Here is a 21,973-nt window from a genome sequence, read left to right as displayed (position 1 = left end):
CTACTGGACTATATGTTCATCCCACGTTGTTGAATCTTTTTCAGGTGTTTAGCAGGGTGTGCTACAAGATTTGGATCTTCTTATTTGTTGGCCACGGGGCCTCAGTTATGTTGGCGGAATGCCATTGTTGTAAAGGGTTACACCCTTCTTCTTGTACTTTTAATGATGTAAGCCCAAGGGCAATTTATTAAGTTAGTTCATGTAATATTTACTTTGCATACGAATGAGAGTATTGTTAATCACTTCTACGGAGTGAATGTATGAGTTTATTTCCGCATGTTATCTCTGAAATTGAATTAAGTTAAAGAATTTGGTAATGACTCCGAGTAATAAAAGGTGGGGCGTGACAACTTGGTATTAGAGCGAGCCGGGTTTGAATACTTGGGCTCGTGGGAAATGGTTTTTACCACAGTGGGTTTACTACGTATTGTGAGGACGTTGCATATAGATATCATGAAAGTTAGGACTTATGTGTTGCATTTATGTGAGCATGGGATTCAGTCTCCTGGATAGTATTCATAGCCGGTGAACTTGCTTTGAGGTCCTTTTGGAAACACGCCTGATCAACGTGGTTTCTGATAGGAATTCCTTGATAGTTTCGGGATGAGTGGCTATCTTTGTGGACTTGATTCGATTATGTATTTACATGTTTAGCTGATAATATGCAGTAGAGATGTAAATTTTGAGACTAAGTGTGTCTTGTGACTTAACAGTAGTGGAGTGTGCCTCGGAGAAGGCTATAGTGTTTTGCGCTAAGTGTAATTTACTTTGTGCTTTATAGGATGTCTACACGAGGGAGTAGAGGACGGTTGAATAGTAGGAGTGTCAGTAGGGGCACAGCAGTTCCTTTAGTACCTGCCGTTGCAGCATCGGCTGTCGGTGAGGATGTCGCACGTGAGATTGCAAGAGCAGTGCAAGACGCCCTAGCTCGTACTGAGGGCGGCAACGGGCATGCTCTCAAACTTACTAAGGAGTTTTTCCGTTCCAGCCCACCAGAGTTTGTGGGGGAGGCTAAACCGTTGGAGGCTAAACCATTGTTGTAAAGGGTTACACCCTTCTTCTTGTACTTTTAATGATGTAAGCCCAAGGGCAATTTATTAAGTTAGTTCATGTAATATTTACTTTGCATACGAATGAGAGTATTGTTAATCACTTCTACGGAGTGAATGTATGAGTTTATTTCCGCATGTTATCTCTGAAATTGAATTAAGTTAAAGAATTTGGTAATGACTCCGAGTAATAAAAGGTGGGGCGTGACAGTTTCTGCACAGAAAATCTGAATGTTTCCAAGCATCTACAGCGGTAACAACTTGCCGATCACTTTCACCCTCTTTAAGCGCTGGAGCCTCTTCATGGAGAAACCGGGCCAAATTAAGAGTTGGAAGATAGAACAGCATCTTCTAGTGTCATCTCTTAAACTCGGTACCGTTAAATTTTTCCAATTTTTCTCCATGATTGATTGGTACATGAACATTGTTCTGGATAGGGACCGGTGTTGGTGTAACAATCGAAGTACCACTACCAGATGCAGTTTCAGTTGTAGTAGCCATAATCTCTGATTACAAAAATCAGAAAAATTAAAACGCAAATTAATTTTCTAGTTACTAAAACCAGAAAATAAATTATAACACAAAATAATTTTATTTTCCTTATTACTAAAACTAGAAAAATAAAATACCACAATAATTTTCTGTAACACAAATTAATATTCTGCAATTGTTAATGATACCAGTATAGTACTACTAGTTGTCAAAGAAAAGAGATAGTATATTACTACTATCTGTCAAACAGCATAAACACTATTTACTATGCTTGGTTACCACTTTTTAAAAATACTTTTCAGAAAATTCTACTTTTTTATTTTTCATATTTTTTTGTTTTTACTAAATTTTTTAAATATTTTAAGCAATTTTTTTTAATTTTTAGACATACCTAACATAAATATACCTAAAAAGTAAAAAAAAAAATTGAAAAAAACTTTTTAAAAATTCACTAAATACCAAAAATATAAAAAAATATGAGAATTCAGTACATTTTTTTAATATTTTTATGTATTTATTAATTTTTAAAAATATTTTTTCACAATTTTTTTACTTTTTAGATACATCTACGTAAGGTGCATCTAAAAAAGTAAAAAAAAATGTTTAAAATTTTAAAAATATTCACTAAAAACAAAAAAATACGAAAACTAAAAAAGTCAGTTTTCAAAAAACTTAATTCAGAAAACTCAAACCAAACACACTGATTTGTTTTTCCAACCAGAATATGTCTTTATGAAATTACAGAAAATTAAATACAATGAAGATATCAAAAATGGTTTTGTCTTAAGATTGTTAAACAATCTTCACTGTATTCAAATAGTTTAAATTCTGTTGTGTACTAAACAACAATCAAAATATAAAGAAATAAAAGAAAGGAGAGAATTTGTTTGTTTATAAAAATCAAACTAGAAATAAAAATAAATAAATAAAAACAGATTTTATTTTGTTATAAAAACAAAATTAAAATCTGATTTAAATAAATAATAATAACACTGAAAATAAATTAAATAACTTACTTGATTAATTCTTGAATAATAATCTGATCAAGTCCAGTGTTTGACACTGTGTTTTTAAGACATATTCATCCTCTCCACGGTACTTTCAGAATGTGGACATCTATCTCCCAAGATGAAATGATCAACTACAAACAATAGCAACACTACAAATTGTTTGCCTTGCGAACACACTAAGTGTTTACACTCTTTCTTACAAGGAAAAATAATAGAATAAATGCACCAAAATGCAGAGACGAATTTGTAGCAAGGAAGGACGAAAATTATTGATGAAAAACAAATGAGAGACATGTCTATTTATAGGAGAAATTATGACTGTTGGGTTTGAATTAAACAGGTGCAAAACCTGTTTGAATAGGTATGAAACCTGTTCAATTTGAATAAACAGAAACAAACCTGTTGGATTTAAATTTGAACAGATAAAAACGGGAAGGGCCCTGTCTGGATGTACAGTAAAACCGGACCAGTTTATTTCCGGAATTAATTTGAATTCAAATGTTTTTGGCCCAAAAAGATAGGTATTGGGTCGGACAAGCCCAACCCAACCTCACACCACGCACCCGCGCCCAGTCTAGCCTACCCGACCGGACGGATGGCGGCGCGCGTGTAGTGATTTTTGGGTCCAATGGGTCTAGCCCATTTTGCCTATAACCTCCCTCTCTAAAACACTTGGGTACTCCTTGGGGCACACCCCAAGTATCAAACCCATGCCTTATAAACCCATTTAAAACTTCCCAACAAATCAATGTGGGACAAGCCTTATTCAAACCTTTAAGGATTTTCCACCAAAACTCCATTTCCATGAAGCATACTTTGGCTTCAATTTTCCATTCACTCAGTAAATGGTTTTAAGCAACCAAATATACCATGTGAATCACAACGCGGCATAGAACGCGTTACCACTTTGACCCGCGAAAATCGACGCTTGGGGCCCACCTAAAAAATAGACCAAACTTCGAAAAAAATTCTGGTTTTACCCAGAATTTTATAACCATTTCCAACAATATCTGCAGACCACTGAAACAAATCACCAAGTAATCAAAGCAATGTTGTCAATGGCCTAGACAACTCTAAATAATGGACCTAGTTGGTTTATGCACTTTTGCACAAGTAAAAGAGTTCAAAAAGATGATCATTGAATCATTTTTTACATGAATGATTGTTAGAATAAGGAATATCTTTGCTTTTTATGAGTTCTAGTTATTTTTTAATCTCACAATGTTTGATATCTGCAGAATCATGCATTTTGTCGAGTGATTTTTATATACCAATTTCCATGTTTCTATAGTGTTAATAACCAATTAAAAATGAATTGGGGTGGTTTGCAGGATTTTGAAATATGAAAATTAAAATACTAACAGTAAATTTCTCAAAGAAAAAATGTAAATAAAATGAAGTAGTTACTGCAGGAAAAAAGGACAAAGAAATTGAGAGAGAGAGTAGTCAAGAAGCTAAAATGATCAAAGAAAACATTGCAGTTCTTAGTACCTTGACATATCAATTGTTTGCCACCGTCCAAAATCTAAGCTAGAAAGCACAACAATGTGCTTTTTTCCACTAGCAACAGCAAAATCAGCCACATTCTTTGCAAATTCAACCATCATCTCCTGTTTAATCATCCACTTAGAACTTTAGAGTCAATTTGTGAAGAAATGAAATTGAAGACACTATCTCCTAACAAAGTGGAAACAAGCATACATCAAATGAAAAAAACCCTATGGAAAATCTACGCCACATGGTACACTTCAACTATGACTAGGAAACAGATTCATAAAGTAAACATATGTGTGTTTGTCCATGCATAACAGGTTGTTTTACTGGCTCCATTTGCTTCCACTTATTTGAAACTTATGTAATTTTACTTCACATTCACACAGGTTTGGTGCTTGGTTCAACTTATCAGATTTTCAACTTATTTGTCATTTCAACGTAAAAACCTCAATTGAATTGAAGATTATTTCTACTACTCGTTTAGATTCAGGTTTAGATTCAATTTCTATTATTTGTTTTGATGATTATTTCTGCTACTCGTTTGGATGATTATTTAACATTTTGGTTATTGTTAACATAAATGTAATTTCAGTATTTTTCTTTAATTGAATTGAAGATTTCAATAATTTAAAAATGGGAAAAAACGAGGCACTTGAAATAGATGGATGAGGAATACATGTCTCTTATCAAAATTACAAATGTTCTCTTATTAGAATTTCTCATTTAATAAAGTTAATAAAAAAGTAAATAAAATTCTTAATTACTTTTCAATACAACAATAATATTATCAAAATTATTAATTAAAGGGACACTTTTTCATAAATCTGTTTACTTGAATTTTTGAAGGGCCGAACCAAGCACATGATTAATCTAAGCAATAAAATGCTTCGAATAATATCAACAAAGTGCTTCGAATGATGTAATAGCACCAATGAAGTGCTTCGAATGAGTATGAAATTATGACTAGATGTCTCGAATGCTAGCTATTATGGACTAGTAACAAGCTTCGAAGGTGGTATAAAGGACCAAAATCATCTTTCAAAGGTTGAAAGTGCCGATAAAGGACAAATTACATCCTTGGAAATATTCGGCAAAGCTTCGAAGGTTCATAACCACCATTATTGTTTCTTTGAAGCTATTAATGCAAGATGGAGTGCTTCAAAGCTTACAAAATTATGGCAAAAGGGCCTTCGAAGCAACTTTTGGCCAACATTGTGGTTATTCAAATTTTGTATGTTCTGGTTCATACATAATAATGAAAATATTAATTTTGTGCTTTGAACCAATTATTAATTCTTCGAAGACACCAAAATGGTTGTTCTTCGAACCAACTTATCATGCCAAAAATAGGCTTTATTCGACAACTAATTAATTGTCATTTTACATATATTTGAAGAGATGTACACATTTCAAAAGTTTTCAAAGCTTTATACAGTTTCAAAGGTGAAGCAATCAACCTTCGAAACAACTTTTGATGTTTTGAATGTATCTTCAAAGCTTTATACAGCTTTGAAGGTGAAGTAATCAACCTTCGAAACAACTCTTGATGCTTCGAATGTATCTTCGATGCTTTGATTGTGTACATACAAACAAGTGGCCATCAATTTGAAAAGATAAGCCATTCTCAACCATTTATTTAAATGCGCAGGCTTTTCTAGCCAAGTTCATGCATTTTAAATGGTCATCCCTTATTCTTAGTGCTTCGAACTCATAAGAACAATTTGTTAATTTTATTAGCCACATCATCAAAAATTATATTTTGATGTGAACCACAAATCCAAAAAGGATTTTGAACACCAAAAGTCATGGTATAGTGTGACCATGAAAATTCATACTTTTTGACATTTTGAAAAATGTCAAAAATTTTGAATTCATGAACAGTGGCTTGCTCATTATTCTTGACCATGTTTGCTTTAAAAATATGACTTTTGCCGAATTGATTTTCATAATTATTTAGCAAAGTGGGTTGTTTTTCCATGTTAGCCATTAATGGCTTATGAAAATCACCCATAGATATGTTATTTTCATTACTTGACTTTCTAAAAATTGGTTTTGAGACCCCCCGAGCCATGCATGAAACATCATTCTTAGCCAAATTTGGCTCAAAAACATGCTCTTTCGTTATGTTAATTTCATAATTTGGCTCTTTAAAAACGGATTCTTGAACCCCCCGAGCCATTGATGAAATCAACTCTTTGCTTTTACTATTTTTAACCATGGAAAAATTCTGAAAAAATTCACCAATTCCGGCCATTAAGGCCTCAATTAAAGACTTGGTAGTGAGAGTTGATAACTCATCATTCCATTGGCGAATTTCCATATCAAGTTGATGAATTTCTCCAATTAAATGGTGTCTTTTTTCTTCCACCAAATAATATTGTAAGGGATGAAAATTTATTTCATCAAGAAAATGGATCTCTTCTTGAAGATCCAAAATTTCTTGTTTACGCCAATAAATTTCATCTAGACTATTTGAAATGGACAAATCCAATTCATTTTCCATTTATTACACTTGACGTCCCACTGGGCGTGCCAAAAAATGTTGGCTTATTTTTCCTACGAAGGAAAATATCATAAATGCGAGCGTGCCAGCAAGGATTGAAAAATCCTTACAGATTAAATTCAAGCCAATTATCAAGCGATTGTGTTGACGGTTCTTTTGCCTCAACGAAGAGGACTTCAAAATTGTCAAGTGTAGAGAAAAGAAAAAATAAAAGAAGAAAAAGGGACGGAGAAAGACGATTGAGTGAACAATCAAAGTAATAATTACTTACCTCTACTCCTATGCTTCGAAAAGAAAGTGCATGAAATGCTTCGAAATGGAAATGCTGAAAATAAATGCTTCGAAATATAAATCTATGTTAAACTACTCCTAAGATAAGGAAAATGACAAGAAATATTGAAATCAATTGTCTTTGATTTGAATTTTGGATCCTTTACAATGTGGCCATTAATGGCTATTTATAGAGAAAAAAATATAGCAATAACTACTTAGTAACTACCCATTTCTTCCATCTTCATTCTTGTCTTGCCATGTGTCCTTCCACTCATCCACTTTGTCCTCCCACTCATCCACTTTGTCCTTCATATTCTCCATTATCTTTATAACTTCTTTTAACTTCCAAATGAATAAGAGGATGCCACGTGTCTTGCAATTATATAATAATAAAATTGCAGATTTATGGTGCTAACAAAATCCCTTTTCACTTACTTATGTTCCATTTAGTCCACATTATTTTTTTATATTTCAATAAGTCCTATAGGTGACATAGTTACCAAAAGACCCCTAATAATATTCATATTTACAGTGCAAATGTTCCGTAATGTGAATGTTAACATGTCAATGTGAATATTCATATTGTCAATGTGAACATTCACACGTCAATGCAAATATTCACATTGTAAAATATAAATGTTTACATCATCAAATTGCTAACCGTTCAAAAAATATTTTTAAGGGTAGAAATGTCTATAAAATACCTTACATATGAGAATTAAGATTTGGTAGATCAAATGTCCAAATAATATGGACTAATTGAAATATAAACACTTAAAAAAAAATTATAATAAATTTTCCTTAATTAAAGGGTGAATTACACTAATGGTTCCTATAGTTTAGGGCTTGTGTCATTTTGGTCCATGAATTTTCAATTGTGACACATTTGACCCTGAATTTTGAATCTTGTTCCAAATAAGGACAATTGTAAATGCTATTGGATTTTTCAAGGGCAAAATCGTCAATTTGATAAAATATAAATTAATTTGACATTTATTAATAAATGTGAAAAAATTATTTTTAAATTTTTAAAAAGTATTTCTAGCTACTAAAGATAAAATTATATAAAATTGATAAATCTTTTAGACATTTATTTATTTTTTTACCAAATTAATTTTTATTATGTATTTAGATGATGATCATGTAAAATTAATTTTTAAAAATTAATCATGTAATTTTTATTATTTTTTATCAATTTTACATAATTTTATTTTTGGTGGGTAGAAATAATTTTTAAAAAAAATTAAAATATTTTTTTGATATTTATTTTTGTCAAATTAATTTATATTTTATTAAATTGATGATTTTGTCCTTGAAATTAAGCAATGGTATGTTCAATTGTCCTTATTTGAAACAAGATTCAAAATTTAAGGTCAAATGTGTCACAATTGAAAAGTCAGGGACTAAAGTGACACAAATCACAAACTATAGGGACTAATAGTGTAATTTCTCTTAATTAAAATATATTTTTCATAACATTACAAAAAAAAGTCATTGACTTGTTAATTAAGACCTCAAGAAAGTTAAATTTTGTACAATCATAATCAAACAGTCTCCATGATAAGGAAATGAATTTGTCATACATTTCAAACTGTACTAACAAAAGACACCACTTAATTAATCAAAAATAATTTGTGTGAACAAAATCAGAATTCTCATAATAAAATAATAATAAACATAACAATCAATTTAAGAAAGAGATTCATTATAGGCTAGGGTGGACATATGTCGGGTTGGGGCCGGGTTTGGGCAGGCAGCACTATAGGATAAGGAATTTTGTGTTTGTTTAAGTCTAGCTTGGCCTAACTTAGCTTAATATTGGGTCTCTACATTTGTCCAAGTCCAATTCAAAAAATAATTATAAATTTTAAATCCACCTATCGGATTATATATTAAAAAAAAGATTTCGAAATTAAATACAATCACATGTTATATTTCTTAAATAAATATACTAACATCATTTTAAATTGAAAGATTTTTTAAATTAATTCAATCACACATCACCACAAGTAAAAATTTCAATAAAATTAACAAGATGAAATATAGATCCCAACAAGAAATATATATTTTAAAATATTATAATTAATTAATTAATTTAATATGTGGCTGAGTCAGACTGAATTAAAAGTATAAATTTCAAACCTAATCCATTAATATATCGAGTTGAAAATATTAGTCCAGCACGACCCTAAAAACAAAAACAATAACAATCTTCTCGAATATTAAAAAAAAAAAAAAAAAGACTAAACCGAACAAACAAAACGGGTCAATGGACTAATCGCCACTCCTATTCTAAAACCATGAAGAAGGTTGCTTTTATTTTAGAGAAATTTATTTATAAGTTTTATGAGGGAGACTTATGCTATATATGGTCTTACTAAAAAATTTATGTTCCCATAAGTCCTGTGTGAAGTTTGTTAACACATTTACCTTCAATATTAGTTGTTAATATCATAAATAATGGCAAAACCATATACAGGAAATTGAATGTTACCATAGATTAAGTTTGCGAAACGTAACGTGACACCTACATAAACGTAACGTAATGTGACCATATAAGATGGGACATTACATAAATGTAACGTAACGTGACGTGACACATGCATAAACATAACGTAACGTAACGTGACACCTACATAAACGTAACGCGACGTGATAGCTACATAAACGTAACGTAACGTGACACCTACATATACATAAACGTAACGTAACGTGTCACGTTACGTTTTGCAAACTTACGAGGATTTTGATTTTTTTAATTGAATGTGAAAATGTTACTTTCTATTATAACATTCAATTTCTTATATATGGTTTTGCCATTATAGTGTATAATAGTATATTACTACCATTTATTTACAACTCATAGAATCTTGTGGAATACATTCCTATCTAAATAGGACTTGAAACTCTATAAGAAATTTCATAGGACTTAACATAGCATAAGTGTCCAAAATAGGACTTATAAATAAGTCTCCCTTTGTTTTATTTATTTATTTATTTATTTTTATGTGAAACGACGTGGTATGAACCAGTGGGGCTGCATTGTTTTAGTTGGGTTGCAGTAGCACGTGTTTCCATTTTTTTTTTTTAAAAGTAATCATCTAGCATCAAGACGGTGGGGGTTTCGTTGGCTGTTCCCTTCAAATTTAATTAGGTCCATCTTTGTGGGATCCAATCCTTGTGGAGTGTGCATACTGGATTCCGCATTAGATGAAAGTGGATCAGGACTCCGCACTTGGTTGGACTATCCAAGAACTGAGGTTCCTCCAACAAGAAGCACCGTTAGAGCTGCCCGGCCGGGGTTTGCTGGATAACCCCTCCGGTGTGGGAATTAGTGATCGGAGAAGAAGTGTATAGAGAGTTGAATCTCTCTCTATGCGTGATTTTTCTTAGAATAGTTTAGTTCAGTCTTCTTCGTTACCTTCAATGTAAAGTTTGTGTTGTATATATAGTGTTCCTTGCTTGCTTCTCAAGGTAGGTTCATGGAGCTTGGATGCTGCCAGGTGTCCTTTTAGCATTGCTCAAGAGAGGGGACCACCTGGTAGTTGTCATTGAATGCATATACTCATTGTAGTCATATTGATAACAAACCACATTCCTTTGGTTCAACAACTTCCGTGATTCTAGGTGTAGGGGACCAGCTGAGGCGGCAACCTGCACATGCACACGTTCACAGTTTCCACGTTTCCTTGAGAGGTTTCCTCAGTTCAGTACTGATATACCTCAGCTCGGCATCAGTACGCCCTGTCTTGGCCTTTTACAGGATCACTCATGGAGATTGGCTTATCCATTCAGGTAACTTTGCATGGGCTCGGCCTATTTTCTGTTCGGCCCGTAGATTCAGTCTCGCAGCTCGGCTTAGCCCAGCACCACGGCTGGACTAGCCTTTCCACTGTGGGTTGGACCCAAGTGCTTGAGGACTTGGGTGGACTGTTGATCATGAAGCTGGGCTTAATTGGTTTGCCTATATACTCATTCAGCCCACTTGGATTCGGGCTTCAGTGGATTGGACTGGCCCAAGGTTTGGACCTGACCCATTTCATTTTTAGCCCCTTCATTTGTCCCCTAGCTCGCGCTAAGGTTCCCCTTGAGCGGAGCTATTGTTCTGCTTCCCAAGTGTCGCGTCGTTTCGATTTTCCCCAGCTCGGCCTTGGTGACGGTTTAATCCTGACACACAATTCCTGTATGCGTCCTTTCATAGTGACATGTGGCGATGTGAGATTGGTGTGTAGAGATAGTGTGTCGATTCCATACTGAAGGTTGTGCTCCATGTACCTGCGCGACGGCTTGTGCAATTAATGCTTTGGCTATCAATACAAATCCCGTCATCTGGTTTTTCATTCCTCTAGAGAGTTTCAAAGAGAGAGAAAAGACTCTTCCTGTTCCTTAGAACCAGTCTCGTTGGTGCCTTGCTCAGACTTTTTCACCGCTGATCTTGCTCTGCTACGACTGTTCTAATCTCTGTAAGTCCTTTTGCGACTGTTCTTCTCTTGCCTCTTTTTTCCTTAATCATCTTGTTTGGCCTACTCCTTGTTTGTGTTCCATACTCTGTTATCTGAGTCCTACTTCTGTCCGTTTAGGCTCATTAAATGGGGAAGTTCCGTTCATTGGTTGATACCCTCGAGGCCATGGCTATGTTCCACCTATACTATAATATTCCCAATGACGTTACCCTTCGTTGGCGAAAGTAGATGCCAAGCGTATGGGCATGAGGAATACCGTTGATTTTCCCATCGCGGCCATAGTCGAGGGAGGGGTTCGGTTCCCTCTTGACCTGTTGGTACGCCGGTTTCTGCATCAAGTCCAGTTGACCCCAATGCAAGTATCTGTGAACCTTTTTCGTTTTATTTGCGGTGTCTCTGCCCTTAATAGATGATTGGGTTTGAACCTTGACATATGGGATATCTTAGGTTGTTATACTCTTTCTCATAACAAAGACCACATCACATATTACTTGCGTGTTCGATTGCCATTTGGTTACTGGGCTGCCTGATTTGGATAAACACAACGACGATTTCTTACAAGTTGGTGGAAACTGGGAGTTCCCTGCCGGAACTGAGTTTCAGTCTGAGAGGATGCCCCAGAAAGACGGCTACCCAAGTTCGGGCCTTTCCACCTGATGACTTTTGTATTTCTTACTCTATTTCGGATATTGCTCTAACGGGTCACTTCTTTTTTTTTGTAGAGGCCTCTCATTTCCAACGAAGGCCGAACCGAGAGAATGTTGAGGCCATAAAAGCTGCCCTGAGGTATAAAAAGAAATCTGCACCCGAGTTGTTGGATTACCAGTCTACCTACCGCTCCGTTATTCCAAAGAAAGCAAGGCTTGCTGCTGCCCTTCTGGACTTTGATGCCGAGACCGACACGTCTCTCACTCCTCTGGTCACGAGCCGTCGCAGGAGTCAGGGTGCACTTTCTGAGAGAGCGCCCTCCCCTGCCCCCAGTTTTGTAGGGAGCAGGTCTGTGGCGAAGAGAAGGGTGTTGGTGGATTTAGAGGCCGAGGCCTTCGGAGCCTCCGATGCTTTGCAAACCCCTCTGGAAAAGACCGAGGTGAAGAGCCTTATGGAGGTAAAGATGGAGGTTGGAGCTTCTAGGACCCTTGCGACTGCTGCCGAGCCCTCAGCTTCAGTAGCTGCTCGAGCAAAAAAGAGAAGGAGGGAGGCTGGCAAAGCAGTGGTGGGGGAAGCTTTTGAGGATCCTGTCGAGGATGATGCTTTTGAGAAATGAGAGCCGCCAATATCACATAAGGGCAGGCCCATTTCCACTTCTGATTCATTTGTTGCTTCACAAGATTTTGCCTTTGATTTGACTAAGTTTTTATTGATGCCGGTTGATATGGCCGACCATAATGGGCCCCGTAATATTCCTATCCTGAAAGGGACCCTTCAGATGATGACCGCTGTAAGTGTTTCCTGTATTACTTGTCTTTACTGTTGCATTGCTGTCTCATTTTCTCTTAATTCTTCATTGTCCTTTGTAGTGTATCCAGAGAATGCATCTGTCCATTACTCGTGCTGAAGAGCTAGAAAGGGCTGTGCTGGAGGCCACAATGAATGCGGAGAGACTGACGATAAACTTGAAGTTAGAGAAGGAAGGACGCCGAATCGCTGAGAGGGAAGCATTTCGTTTGAACAAGATTGTCACTTCGGCTGAAAAATCGAAGTAGGCTGCTATTGGGACGCAAGCTCAACTTGAGGGGAAGGTGGCCGAATTGGAGGCTGTTATTGCTGTGATGGCTACTGAGCGTTCTGTACTGGAAGCCAAACACTGGCAACAAGGTTGGGATGAAGCCAGGGCTGCCTATAAGGAAGAGGTGTTAGTGTTGCGAGATAAGCTTTTCGTGAAGGGTTGGACGAGTGCCTTGACTGTTGCGCTGGTTCCTGAAGGCTCTTCCCTGTTTCAGGATGTCCCCGTTCCTTCAAGATCCTTGGGTTCGAAGACTGTTTCCACCCCTGTTGTTCTTCCAGCCGAAGTTTCTCCAGAAGATGATTCTGTAAGCAAGACCCAGGACTGGAATGTTGCCACTGAAACAGTGAGTATTGAAGGGATTGAAACCCCAGAGACTGAAGCCACGAGAGATGTGGTTAAGGAGGCTTCTACTTCTCAGGAAGTTGGAGCTTCCTCTACTTTTCCTCCCGCAGACGGCCTGGGAAAATTGTTGATGCTGCTCCTGAGTTGCCCACTGTTGATGAAAATTGATGTTGAAAGGATTTGAACTTTTTTGCTTTGATGTACTATGGCTCGGTCTCCATGACGAGCTTTCTTTCTGCACTTGTCAAGACAATTTTTCTTTTCTCTTTTCTTTTTTTTACTGCTGGTTATGAGGCCATCTGTGCCTTTTGTTGGATGATAGAATTTTCTTTTTGAACTTACAATCTGATGCTGTTTGGCTTCTATGTTTGAATGTTTTCTGTACTGCCTGCCCCCGACCAAGCACTGTTGGGACCTCGGGGCCGAATAGATGCTCGGTCTGGTTCTGTATTGCCTTTAAATGGATGTTCTGTCTGATTCTATACTGCTTGCCCCCGGTCGAGCGTTATTGGGGCCTCGGGGCCGAACTGATTCTCGGTGTGAAACTGTACTGTTTGCCCTCGACCGAGCATTGTTGGGACCTCGGGGATGAACTTGTGCTCGGTGTGGCTAACGGATATGTGGTATGGAAGTGCTTGGGTTCGTAAGTGGGTCTTACTTAGGTCTAGGTTGGTTTTAAAAGAAAACAATTGTTTGCCCCCACCTGGAGCTAAGTAAGATCGGTACTGAAGATTGTGCCCTTGTGTAGAACTGCTTGAGTCTGCTTCAACTTAGTTAGCATAGGTGTATTTGAATGCGATGAAGGCATGAAAAGGTGTCTTACTCAGGTCCAGGTTGGTTTGAAAAAAACAATTGTTTGCCCCCAGCTGGAGTTGAGTAAGACTAATGCTGGAAGCTTACTCCTGATAGTACCTGGGCATGCTTGTTCCAACTCTATTTGTTTTAGTCAATAGTGAAGTGTTGATGTGTTGATACTTAAGAGGTTCTGTAGATGCAAAGATGTTTACTTAAGATATGTTAGTGTGGTTTCCACCAAGCAATTCCACTTGGCTAAAGTCCAATTCAGTTGCCAAACATTATTCCACCAAGCAATACCACTTAGCATGTTTGAGTGCTAACCAAATTTATATTCCGTCCATTCGTTCTAAACTAAGTCCATTTAGGCAAAGACCAAAGTTAATTCTGTTTGATAAACATCAAAGCTAATTCCGTTTGGTGAGGACCAAAGCTAATTCCTAACATCAAAGCTAATTCTGTTTTGTAAGAACCAAAGCTAATTCCGTTTGATAAACATCAAAGCTAATTCCGTTCGGTAAGGACCAAAGCTAATTCCGTTTGGTAAGAACCAAAGCTAATTCCGTTTGATAAACATCAAAGCTAATTCCGTTTGGTATGAACCAAAGCTAATTCCGTTTGATAAACATCAAAGCTAATTACAAGAATTTGATAAATTTGAAAAAAGTGGGGAAGTATTTGCATTGGTCAACAGATAAATGCCTTTATATTCTGATAGAGAAGCTGGGGGATAATTCTACTGATAGTATTTCTTGAGATTTGGTACGTTCCAGGGCCTAGGTATAGCTCTACCATTCAGATCCTCTAGGTAGTAAGCTCCGTTTCCAACAACGATTGTGACTTTGTAGGGACCTTCCCAGTTAGGCCCAAGTTTGCCCTCGCCAGGCACCCATTTGTGATCCATAACCTTCCTCAAAACCAGTTCTCCAGGCGCAAATTGCCTTGGGAAAACTTTTTGATTGAAACTTCTGATGAGCTGCTGCTGATACGCCTCAAGTCTGATCAGTGCTGCTTCTCTTCGGCCCTCTACCATATCCAGTGCTTGTGCAATAGCTTCCTCGTTATTGGAGCTTTCAAATAATTCAGACCGAAGGGTTGGGAGTCCTACTTCAAGTGGGATGATGGCCTCCATTCCATAAGTTAGGGAGTAAGGTGTTTCCCCCGTTGAACGCCGTGTTGTGGTTCGGTAGGCCCATAATACGTGAGGTAACTCTTCAACCCATTTGCCTTTTGCATGTTCAAGCCGCTTCTTTACTCCGTTGATGATGGTTTTGTTTGACACTTCTGCCTGTCCATTACTCTACGGGTACCCTGGAGAAGAGTTCCTATACTCGATTCTGAGGTTGGCACAAAACTTTCTGAAGACCTTACCATCGAACTGTGTTCCATTGTTCGCAATCAGTACCCGTAGAATGCCAAAACGCACCACCACTCTTTAAAACAAACCGCTTCGTGTCTGCCTCTTTGATACTTGCCAGCGCCTCAACTTCAACCCACTTAGTGAAATAGTCGGTTGCGGCAATGAAGAATCGCTTGTTCCCAGTGCCTCGCGCCAATGGTCCGACAATATCCAGTCCCCATTGCGCAAAGGGCCATGGGCTGGTGAGTGGAGTGAGAGTTTTGGCCGGTTGATGAATGAGTGGAGCAAACCTCTGACATTTATCGGACTTCTGTATGTACCGCTGCGCATCTTGTTGCATCTGTGGCCACTAGTACCCGTGAGTGAGGGCTCGGTGTGCCAGTGACCTTCCGCCAACGTGGCATCCACAAATCCCATCGTGAATTTCGTAGAGAACATTCTCGACAAGATTTGGATGTACACATAGGAGGTAGGGGCCAAGATAGGAGTGTCTGTAAAGCTTCCCATATGGTGAGATCCAGAACCGAGCTGACTTGTGTCTGACCAAAGTCAGACCTTGTTGGCTTCCTTTTTGTCTTCGGGGAATGTACCAGATTTCAGAAAAGCAAATATCGGATCCATCCAGCTTGGCTCTAAGTTGTTGCAGAGGACTAGAGATGCAATGCTTGGTTCTGGTACAAACTCGACCCAAACGTTTCTGGCATCCTTTGTATTTACTGACGAGCCGAGGCATGCCAAGGCATCAGCGTGGCTGTTTTTGTCCCGACTGATTCGTTCCACCCATATGGACTGAAATTTTCTGAGTAGGTCCTTGGCCTTGCCTGCATACATAGCCATTCTTTCATCTCGTGTTTCATAGACCCCAGAAAGCTAGTTTACCACTAGTTGTGAATCGCTGAAAACAAGAAGTTATTCTGCACTGAAGTGTTCGGCGCTAGGCAAGCCAGCCAATAACGTTTCGTACTCGGCCTCGTTGTTTGAAGCCTTCCAACCGAGCCTGAGAGCTTATTCCCAGATGAACCCTTCTGGTGAAATAAGTACTACTCCTGCCACTGAGCCTCGGTTATTGGACGATCCATCAACATAGAGCTGCCAGATATTTCCAGTAAAGAGTTTCCAAGCTTCCAAAGCGTAGGGTTTTCTTTGTTCGGTAGTGCATGGCACTTGTGTCGAACTCGGATCCCCCATTTCGGTACTCTGGGTTGGAGCAAATTCTGCGAAAAAATCCACTAAAACTTGGGCTTTGATCGCTGTCCTAAGTTGATACCGAATGTCAAACTCACCAAGTTCTACTGCCCACTTTGCTGTTCGGCCAGAGAAATCGGCTTGGCTGAATACAGATTTGAGGGGGAATTCAGTGAAGACGTTAATGGTATGCCCCTGGAAGTAATGCTGCAGCTTTCTTGAGGCGATAAGCAGTGCATATGCTAACTTTTCCAATGGTAGATACTGTGTCTCGGCATCTAGTAAAGTCTTGCTGACATAATAGACAGGCCTTTGTTCCTTGTTAACTTCTCGAATTAATGCTGCGCTCACGGCATGATTTCAGAATGCTAGATAGAGGTACAACTCCTCTCCTTGTTCTGGAGTGGACAGCAGAGGAGGTGTACTGAGGTATCTTTTGAGGCTTTGCAGTGCTTCGGTACATTCATTATTCCATTCAAATGCTGCCTTTTTCCTTAAAAGCTGGAAGAAGGGCTTCATCCGATCTGAGGATTTGCTAATAAACCGATTCAGTGCGGCTTCCATTCCGGCCAGCTTCTGTAGCTCTTTAGCCTTTGTTGGTACTTCAAGATCTCGAATCGTTTGATCTGATCCGGATTCACTTCAATTCCTCTGTGAGTGACCATGTATCCCAAGAACTTCCCTGTTCCTACCCCGGAAGCGCATTTCGAGGCATTGAGGTGAAGCTGGTGGTTTTTCAGGATGGCAAAAACTTCTCTCAAGGCCGTGAGATGGTTTGCAGCGAGCTTGCTTTTTACTACCATATCGTTTATATATGCTTCCATGGTTTTTCCCAGTTGGTCCTTGTAATCATTTGCTGGTAGGTTGCCTCGGCGTTCTTGAGGCTGAATGGCATTACTTTGTAGCAGTAAGTTCCCCTTGGAGTGATAAATGCTGTCTTTTCTTGATCCGGACCGAACAGTGGTATCTGATGATAGCCGCTATAAGCGTCCAAAATGCTCATACGCTCATGATCTGCTGTTGAGTCTACTAGTTGATCAATGCGAGGCAGCGGAAAGCTATCTTTGGGCAGGCTTTGTTCAAGCAAGTGAAGTCAACACATACTCTCCATTTTCCGTTCTTTTTCTTGACTACAACTGTGTTAGACAGCCATTGCGGGTACTGAACTTCCCTGATTGCTCCTGAAGCCAAGAGTTTTTCAACTTCGGCAATTACTGCTTCGGTGTGCTCGACTGATGATCTCCGACTTTTCTGCACAATGGGCCGAGTTCAAGGGTTGATGTTGAGCTTGTGGCAAGCAAATTCTGGATCCAACCCTGGAATATCATATGCTGACCACGCGAATACCTCCATATTCTCCCTCAGTAGTTCCAGCAGCTAAAGTTTCTCATTAGCGCCTAGCGAGGTACCGATAAAGAAGTACTTTTCTTGGTCATCCCCTTTTACCAAGACTTTGTCCAAATCCTCTACCATCTTTTCCCCTGGGGTTCCCCCTACATCTTCCAAGACTGGCTGTTCGACTACTTCTACCGTCTGTACCCGATTGTAGAGCTACTTTGCCTTTAATGCTGCCATGAAGCAATGTTTGGACGCAACTTGATCCCTTGAGATCTGCTCTACTCCATGTTCCATTGGGAAACGGATGAGCTGGTGGTAGGTTGAAGGGACTGCCTCCATTTGATGAATCCACGGACGGCTAAGTATGGCGTTGTAAGGGGATGGTGTATTAATAACCAAAAACTCTATCTGGAGGGTTTTTGTTCCCGCTACGACTAGCAACACTATTCTACCAAGCGGCCATTCTGGCTATGAATTGAAACTGACCAATGGGGCTGCCGCTGGGGTGAGGTGCTGCTCAGAGAGACCAAGCTTTCTGAACAAATCATAATACAATATATCTGCTGCACTACCTTGATCTACCAAGACTCGTTTTACATCAAATTGTTTCCTAATTTTCACAGTTATAATTAATGCATAAGTATGTGGGTGCTGTATGCCTTCTAAATCTTTGCTAGTAAATGAAACAGTGCACAAGGGGAATTTAGGTACTGTACGTACCTTTTTCGATGCAGGCTCCACTGACATGACCCGCTGAATTTGCGCAGCCTTAGTGATCTCTTTCTTCAGTGCCTCATCAGACTGCTGAGTCGCTGTCCCGTGGATCACATTTATTATCAGCCGAGGTGGATGCACAATGTTTGGTTCTGGCGGTGGGTTTCCCAGTTCGGTCACTTCCTTATCCTGATCAATGTAAACCCTTAGGTGTCCAGCTGCCACCAGGTCTTCCAAGTGTTGCTTTAGTGCCCTGCAGTTCTGAGTCATGTGCCCCCTGTCTTGGTGGTAGGTGCATTTGAGCTTCTGATTGCACTGAGCTAGATCTCCCAACATTTTCGGCGGCCAAACGAAGAAGGGCTCTCTCTTGATCTTTTCCAGGATTCGATAGATTGGCTCTTTGAATACAGTTACAACGGCTTCGTGGGATTTGGACTTATCCACTTCATTCACTGCAATCCCTCGGTGTTCTCCTCAGTCTGATCTCTTCTTGTGCCGAGCTGTTTGTTCTGCTGATGCTACCTTGATGGGGATCTGATCGTCTTTGAGGCGTGCGTATTGCTCAATCTTGGCACGCAAATCTTTCAAAGCTGTGGCCGGGCACTTGATAAGTGATTGTCTCAGCTTATGTTCAGGGCGCAGACCATGTTTGAAGGACATGAAGGCCATCTGCTCGTTGCACACATTTTCTTCCAGGTCATTGTATTCTTCCCAGTACCTCCTAGCATAATTGCGCAGCGTTTCCTCCTGCTCCTTTCGGAGGCCGAACAGTGTATCCGGCTCCTTCGGGATCTTAGTATTGGAGACGAACCTGGCTAGGAACTCTTCTGAGAGCTACTTCCAGCCATGGTTCGATCCAGTGGGGAGACGAGCGAACCATCGAAGTCCGATTTCTCCCAAGCTGGATGGGAAGACTTTACATATCAGTGCCTCGTCTCGGTTCCATAGGGACATCATCTGTCTATAGTGGCTAATATGTGTCAGCGGGTCCGACTTCCCATCGTATGAAGTGAACTTTGGCGGGGTGAATTTCTTTGGAGGTCTCATGGTCTCGATCTCCGGGGAGAATGGCAAAGAGATGAGCCTGTCCAGCATTCGGTGTTCCCTCTGGTGGATAGTACGGTCCAGATGATCCCGATGTTGTTCATTCTGCCTATTGCCAATCAACCAAGTACGAAAGGTCCTAAGGAGGATATTCGGTCTGTTGACTAACGGTCTTCTGCCTCTTGGCCCTTTTCCGGCGTGACCCACGGGTGTGACTGCTTGCCGCCTCACTCTGTACTGGGATAGGCTAGCTTTGTTGTCCAGATTCATTCCTGGGGAACTTCTTCACTGGTGGCTCTCTGGATGAGCTCCTCCGTCGCAAACGAGAGGGCTCCACTTCCGTTTTCTTTTCTGTTGATCGCCCAGCACCCTCTTAAGTTGGGCTTTCAACTCCTGTATCTCCATCTCCATGGAGTCTATGATGCGATCTCTATAATCCTTTTCCAGAAGAAAGTGATGAGAAGAACCTCTAGCGAAGGGTAATCGGTGCTCGACGAATTCAGGGGTTCGATTATTGTTTCTAGTTTGTTCGTCTGAGACTATTGGGAGTGCCAAACCTTTGTCCTTTGTTTTCTCCGTCTGTGGAGTATGTGTTGACGGCGAAATGTCCTCAATCCCCATCGCCGGAACTGAGTGCAGAGCTCAGAGATGAAGCGTCCACGCTCACCGCACCAATTGTGCGTACTGAATTTCGCACTAGATGAAAGTGAATCGGGGCTCCACACTCAGTTGGACTATCCAGGAACTGAGGTTCCTGCAACAAGAAGCATTGTTAGAGCTGCCCGACCGGGGTTGGCCGAATAACCCCTCCGGTGTGGGAATTAGTGATCGGAGAAGAAGTGTATAGAGAGTTGAATCTCTCTCTATGCGTAATTTTGCTTAGAATAGTTCAGTTTAGTCTTCTTCGTTACCTTCAATGTGAAGTTCATGTTGTATATATAGTGTTCCTTGCTTGCTTCTCAAGGTGGGTTCATGGAGCTTGGATGCTGCCAGGTGTCCTTTTAGCATTGCTCAAGAGGGGGGACCACCTGGTAGTTGTCATTGAATGCATATACTCATTGTAGTCATGCTGATAACAAACCACATTCCTTTGGTTCAACAACTTCCGTGATTCTAGGTGTAGAGGACCAGCTGAGGTGGCAACCTGCACATGCACACGTTCACAGTTTCCACGTTTCCTTGCGAGGTTTCCTCAGTTCGGTACTGATATACCTCAGCTCGGCATCAGTATGCCTTGTCTCGACCTTTTACAGGATCACTCATGGAGATGGGCTTATCCATTCATGTAACTTTGCATGGGCTCGGCCTATTTTCTGATCGGCCCGTAGATTTAGTCTCGCAGCTTGGCCTAGCCCAGCATCACGGCTGGACTAGCCTTTCCACTGTGGGTTGGACCCAACTGCTTGAGGACTTGGGTGGACTGTTGATCATGAAGTTGGGCTTAATTGGTTTGCCCATATACTCATCCAGCCCACTTGGATTCGGGCTTCAGTGGATTGGGTCGGCCCAAGGTTTGGACCTAACCCATTTCATTTTTAGCCCCTTCATGGAGTGTAAATGCATAGAAAGTAACAAATATGTATAGGACGATTAGTTAAAATGTTGCCTTTTAAAACCAAACCTTGCTTACTCAAATCAAATTTGAGGGGAAGGTTTTTGGTACATATTTTTGTTCAAAGGGTCAATCAAATTTGTAGACCATGTGTTCCACGTTAAACTCATTCGGGCATTTGTTCTAATGATTTTGTAACACTTTTTAGTGCTGTGAGATTTCGAGTTTAACTCTTATGGAGAAGAGTTTGATATCTTGTGCTAGTATTTATTTCTCTCCCATGATGGAGGTTGTATGTAGGTGGTAGTTGAGTAGTTGTTAGGCTTGAACTTTGGTAGATTTTAATGACTTTCTAACTATAATGAACTAGTAGTTTGTTTGATAGTGTAATATTTTTCATATTTGTAATTACTCTCTTATTGATTTTTTTTTTTAATTTTAAAAAACCTATACTTTTAAAATAAAATTTGTTTGTAGATAATTGATTTAATCATTGCTTCTTTACCCAATTCGTTTTGCTTATGGTTTTCATACTAAAGATTTAAAAAATTAAGCATTTTCATCTTTAAAAAGAATATTACAAAAATTATTAGGAGATCAATTTCTTATGTCACATGTGTCACTTCTAAAAGA

General features: G+C 39.3%; 2 protein-coding genes across 2 annotated transcripts; both read right to left on the bottom strand.

Annotated features, from left to right (window-relative positions):
- Nucleotides 1-14,883: 14,883 nt before the first annotated feature.
- On the bottom strand, nt 14,884-16,344 carry LOC145803639 (uncharacterized). Its single transcript, XM_082896960.1, has 2 exons — nt 16,063-16,344; nt 14,884-15,435 (listed from the first exon to the last, which is right to left on the bottom strand). The coding sequence occupies exons 1-2, from the start codon at nt 16,342-16,344 to the stop codon at nt 14,884-14,886; spliced, it is 834 nt and encodes a 277-aa protein (XP_082753086.1).
- Nucleotides 16,345-16,512: 168 nt separating this feature from the next.
- LOC145803638 (uncharacterized) lies at nt 16,513-17,211 on the bottom strand. Its single transcript, XM_082896959.1, has 2 exons — nt 17,154-17,211; nt 16,513-17,033 (listed from the first exon to the last, which is right to left on the bottom strand). Exons 1-2 carry the CDS (start codon nt 17,209-17,211, stop codon nt 16,513-16,515), a joined length of 579 nt encoding a protein of 192 aa, XP_082753085.1.
- Between the last annotated feature and the right edge of the window lie 4,762 nt (nt 17,212-21,973).

Source organism: Camellia sinensis, chromosome 12 (genome assembly GCF_055761805.1).
Source record: "Camellia sinensis isolate YWXY chromosome 12, ASM5576180v1, whole genome shotgun sequence".
Taxonomy (NCBI): domain Eukaryota; kingdom Viridiplantae; phylum Streptophyta; class Magnoliopsida; order Ericales; family Theaceae; genus Camellia; species Camellia sinensis.
Note: the sequence above shows the minus strand (reverse complement) of the source record. Positions and strands in the feature narration are given on the sequence as shown.